General features: G+C 43.2%; 1 protein-coding gene across 1 annotated transcript in view; it reads right to left on the bottom strand.

The window, feature by feature from the left end:
* Positions 1-716: 716 nt before the first annotated feature.
* Positions 717-5,220, bottom strand: part of FOXK1 (forkhead box K1) — a gene marked incomplete at its 5' end in the record, with an annotated part of 21,992 nt that continues 17,488 nt past the window's right edge. The window contains 2 exons of the mRNA XM_009573923.1: positions 717-1,353; positions 3,668-3,892. Coding sequence (XP_009572218.1) covers positions 1,133-1,353; positions 3,668-3,892 — 446 coding nt within the window. The remainder of the gene's footprint in view (positions 1,354-3,667; positions 3,893-5,220) is intronic.

The following is a 5,220-nucleotide window of genomic DNA, read 5'->3' as shown; positions in this document are numbered from 1 at the left end:
AGCTTTGCTGTTAGCCACAGCAGGGGGTCAGCGACAGACTCCTACCCAGCCCGGGCCTCCTGATCATCGTCCATCTACTTGAGGACCACACTACCAACAGGAGGTGAAGGCAGACTGCTTTAGTGCAGAAGACCAACCGATATTTTCTCAAGCTCACAGAGACAGTGGCAATGTCTTCCCCTACAGTGCTATTTTGAACAAAACCTGGTGCTCCAGCACAGGATGTGATCAATCAAATGCACACAGAACCTTTTGGAGACACCCTTCTCCATGTGATTCTCAGTCATCAAGATACTTTGGCTGTTGTCCAGAGCAAGTGATGAATAATTGTAAGAAATCATTGAAGGTACAAAACCCTTTGTTTTTAATATCTTTACAGGAACCAAATTAATACAGTTCCTCTGTCATCTTATTCTCCCTCAGAGGGAATGGAGAGAAATTGCATCTGGAAATCCAGGTGGTTGAGCACTGTAACTCTTCCTCCTGAATCCCCACATAAATAAACATTCGTTCATACTCAGAATTTTTCTGTTTTAAAAAACAAGATCATTTGCCTTTTCCTTTAAGCTTGGTACCATGTTTCTTTAATGCTGTTGTTGTGAGATACTGCACCCATCTTTCAGCATTTGACTGCCTTAGGTGGCCTTTTTAAAATGGTCCTATGGTTCAAAGCTCTGAGAAGCACAGTATTAAGGCATAGAAAATGAGGAGTTTTCTTTCCAGGGAGCAGATTGTATTTGTGTTACATTCCTTTAGATGCTGAACTGCAAATCCTATCCCCTTGGAGCCAAAAGGGGAAAAGACAGTTAAAAATACCCCAGCAGTTGTACAATCAGTTGTCTGTATTTTTTTGAATCTTTTTCAAAAAAAAAAAAAGGAAAAAATATCCCATAGGTAAAGACAGAACAGAGTTCCAGGCATGGGTTCTTGGGAGGGGTTTTCCATTCTTTTTGGCACCTTGTGATTCTAACAGCTGTTGACCTCCCACTTAAAAATCTGAATTTAAAAAGAGCTCTTTATCCGCTATGTTTTGAACTGTTACAGTTGTGGTTTGTTTTCTTTGAAAGCTGCTTTAGGGGCTGCTGCCATCCCATGCCCACCCCGCATCACTCCAGCTCCTCCCACCGGTTCTTCATTCACTGGTTGCCTGTCCTTGTGGCATTGTAGATGTGATGACTCCAGTTTGGGCTGGGACTGCTCCACTGGACTCTTCTATCCGGGGTCTTTTGACTTCAGGTTCACTGGAAGAGGCTGCTGCTGTCTCTTCGGTCCCTGTCTCACATACCCGGCTGACTACAACAGGAGTGGATGAGCTGGCCTGGGCTGCGAGAAGCTGCAATGGATTTGTAAGAGCTGGGAAGTAGGACAAGAGAGAGAAAGAGAATTAATGTGATGAAGTAGCACAAGTGTTTGCTATTCCAGAAAGCAAGAAAACAAAACACCACAGTCAAATGCGATAGGTGGCACATATTCAAGTGTTGTTTTCAAGTCCATTTTGAAAGGCTTGCTAGCCTTATCTCCCCCCCCACCCCCGAGTCTCAGCTTTGTGCAAGTTTACCAAACCGGTAATAACCCCTTTCATAGGAGAACTTCCTTCTTCCTATCCCTTGTCAAACAAGGCATTGCCAGCTAAGCATCCATCTCCAGAAGGGGAGGATCAATCTCCTGTTAAAATTACAGCACACCTCCTCTTGAGAGGTAGTTCTCTGGCCACCTACAATCAGAACTTCTTGCAAGGTACAACAGCTGTGTGCTGTGCCTTCAATTTAGAGGGCTCTCTTTACCCCTGCTTGCACAGTAAGAACAGCCAGTCTGTTGGGAAACTGGATTAGAATCCAAATATTGAGTGTACTGACATCTCACTTGTAAAAGGGGCAGGAAAGAGCTTACCCCAGACAACCAAACACGTTCCCATCAGAACGTAGGCATTTCTGGCTCCCAATCTTGTATTCCAGTACTGATCAAAGATCTCACCCTCCCATTAATAAAAGTGGTGAGAAAAAAAGACGATTTAAGTAGCAACCCTCCATAAAAATGTCTACAATTCCTAGTTCCAGACAGAGAATGTGCTTACACACTGGCTTTGGCACACAACACTACTTGGAAAACAAAACACATGCAGTTTTTGGACTCTGCATCAATCAGAGAGGCAGCCAAAGGGGACTCAGGAGACAGCACATCCTCTGCCCTCCAGACTGATTTGCAAAGGATGGAATGACAGAACATTAGTAGTGTGTTCACTGCTAAGTGCATCAAAAAAGGAGCCCTAGGATAAATAAACAAGGCAAACAGAACAAAGGCCCTCAAAGCCCAGCAACCTCTACCAAGGCATGAGAAGGAGACTGTAGAGTATCAAGAGCATGAAGGAAAAAAAATAGGGGAAGGATGAAGGCAGTCACCAGTTACAGTTCAGTGATTTACAGAACCTAAACCATGCAGCTGAAGAAAAGCTAACTTCGTACAGACAAGAGTCAAGAGACTCAGGCTCTGTTTTGTCAACCAGAAAATTCACTATCACTTACAAAAAAAACCTCAGATGCATCTGGAATACTTTCCAATTCGATGAGAGCGCTAGAAAAATTTTAGTGAGATTAGAGTATCTTAATATAAAAATGTTAAATAAAAAACTGATTCTACATTAGACAAGCACTAACTACCCAACCCACTGTTGTTGGGTAACAGCAACTCCACTTATCTGATCTATTTAATATCTTAATATCTTAGTTGCATAAAAACCTTATTGCTATCATTTTTTCATTGCTCCAATAAGATTCTTGCAATTCAAGTGCAAGTCAGGTGATACTGCAAATAGATGTGGCAGAAAATTCTGTAGAAACATTCCTACTTCATTTCATGAAAGCCATCAAAATCCCACCAGTGCCCTTCATTTCAAACTCCCTGTAAGCACCAGCCTGGGACAGCAGAGGTGCTTAGCATCTCATTGAACAGGGGAGCGAGAAACCTGGCTATTGCCAACCCCAGTCATCACCCTTAACTGGACAAAACCTGAGGTGCTGAGCAAGCAATAAGAGGAGGCTGCCAAGACATAGCTAGTATAGGATTTTAAAAGTCAGGCTTGACAAATGACTAGAACACATCCTGTATATAAAAAAATCCTACATTCATTAACCTGATGAAATAGATCTTATTTCTCTCGGGCTGTAAGACCTTAAGATGGGAAAGTATGTTATTTTCTTAATGCTCTATGGAGTCATATTTCACAAGATCTAAAGAGCACCATGGAAATTTTATTATTTGGCATGCTGAAAGCAAAGGCTGTTTGTCAGAGGAAAACAAATGAAAACAGTCTCTACACAAGAATCACTAACACTTTTCACTAACACTTTTAACAAGTCACCCGCAAAAGGTAGAGAGTATAATCAGTAACAAATGCATAGCCAAGGACAAAAGAAAGATGCCAGACTTTCCAGCAGCAATGGTAGATAACAAAACTTTTCCACAAGGGAAAGGGAGCAAACAGAGGTGGACAGAAGGATATCTACCACTGACATTTACAGCCACAGAAGTTGAAGAATCGATAACCTTTGGAATTGGAGACATGGAATAACTTGCATAGCTAAGAAGAGAAACCCCTTACAGCTTTACAACCTAACTGCTAAGCTGAGAAAGCAATCAAAAACCAGAAAGCAATGGAAACAGAGCCTACCATAAGCACTGCCAGTGATGCTGTTGGTGGGGACGGCATGTTTCCCGTTCTGAGTGACTGCCCGCACAGGGAGCTGATGCTGTCCAATGGTCACTGGAGCTGCCTGCTGAAGGATCGTGACTGTCTGTCCTGGAACACCCTGTGCCATTTGACTGGCAACTGTCTGAATAACACGGCTGGCTGTAGGTATCGTGGCAAATGCGATCGTTGGCTTTTCATCCATGCCTGCTTAAGAGTAGAACAGACAACAATCATTTACCACCCTGGCTTAGGAGCAGGCTTTATTCTCATTAACATTTTAGCAGCGATACATACCCCCGGCTTACAAATGTGAAAATACCTCAGCAACACAAAGTCACTTGCCTTTGATGCGTCCTACAAGGTTTACAGAGTGGGAACAGAAAGCATTGCTTCTCAGGCTGAGGCAGCTTAGTCACAAAAGTAACATATTTGGGCTCCAAGGAGCTGAGAGTATTCCTAGAGGCCTAATACTGTGAGAAGTGCCCAGAACTCTTTAGGTAGGATTAGGTTTTATACACACACACTTTCTGCAGGCTGATTCATACAGTGTAGTCAGCTCTGAGAAGGTAATGGCTCACTCACCCTGCTCGCTAGGGGAAGAACACTGCAATCGGGGACATAAGAATAGGGAAGATTAGTCCCTCTGAAATGCTTATTTTGAAGCACATCAGAGGGTCAGGGATGAATATTTGAAAACAATACAATATTCTCTATCGCACATATATTCTATCAATATTAAGAACATTTTTCTTACAGCATAAGCCACCCGGGGGCAGGGGGGAAAATCAAGATTATAAACTTGACCCTTTGTCCTAAAAAGGCATCATCTCCCTTACTGGCGCGTTATAACTGCGATATGGACAGCAGTCACTGCAAATCTCATAGCTTACTTTGTAATTACAGGCGAATTGGCCTGACTCAATACCACACAGCAGGAGAAGGCATTAAGATCTTAAACAACGCCTGGAGCCAAAAGTCTGCAACAGCTTGCTGTCAGGCCTGCACATAGGTTGGTTTACACGGAGGTCTTTCCACAATTGCAAGCTTTTGCCAGCTATGGAATTACGGGAAGAAACCAAGGAGGGGGGAAAAAAAAAAAAAAAAAAAGGAGGAAAGGAAGGCTGAGTTCCTGGATAGAGATAACTGTTTGAGAGCACTCAACCACTTATCTCACTTCCCAGGACAAGTAAGGGTCAATTCAGCGGGTATGTAACAGATACAGGACAGCCTCCCGCTGGGCATACAGGAGAGGAGAGCCACTCTTCTCTTCTAGAGGCTCTGTGGGTCTCAAAGCAGAGAAGGCAGGAAGCACAAACTCCTTAGTCCTGTAGGAAGAGAAGACTTCTCCCATTTTAACATTAGAAGACAAGAAGAATGAAGTTAGATGGGATGTAAGCATTGAGCTGAGACCTGCAGGCAGGCTGATGGAAAGCAGAGAGAGAAAAGGCAAAGAGAGCTGGGAGACTAGGAAGGAAAACGGAGCGATAGAAAAAACAAAGGGAAGGTAGAGACTAGAAAAGGAGTAGGAATAA

Source organism: Fulmarus glacialis, unplaced genomic scaffold (assembly GCF_000690835.1).
Source record: "Fulmarus glacialis isolate BGI_N327 unplaced genomic scaffold, ASM69083v1 scaffold23353, whole genome shotgun sequence".
NCBI classification, from domain to species: domain Eukaryota; kingdom Metazoa; phylum Chordata; class Aves; order Procellariiformes; family Procellariidae; genus Fulmarus; species Fulmarus glacialis.
This window is presented reverse-complemented; position numbering and strand designations above follow the sequence as displayed.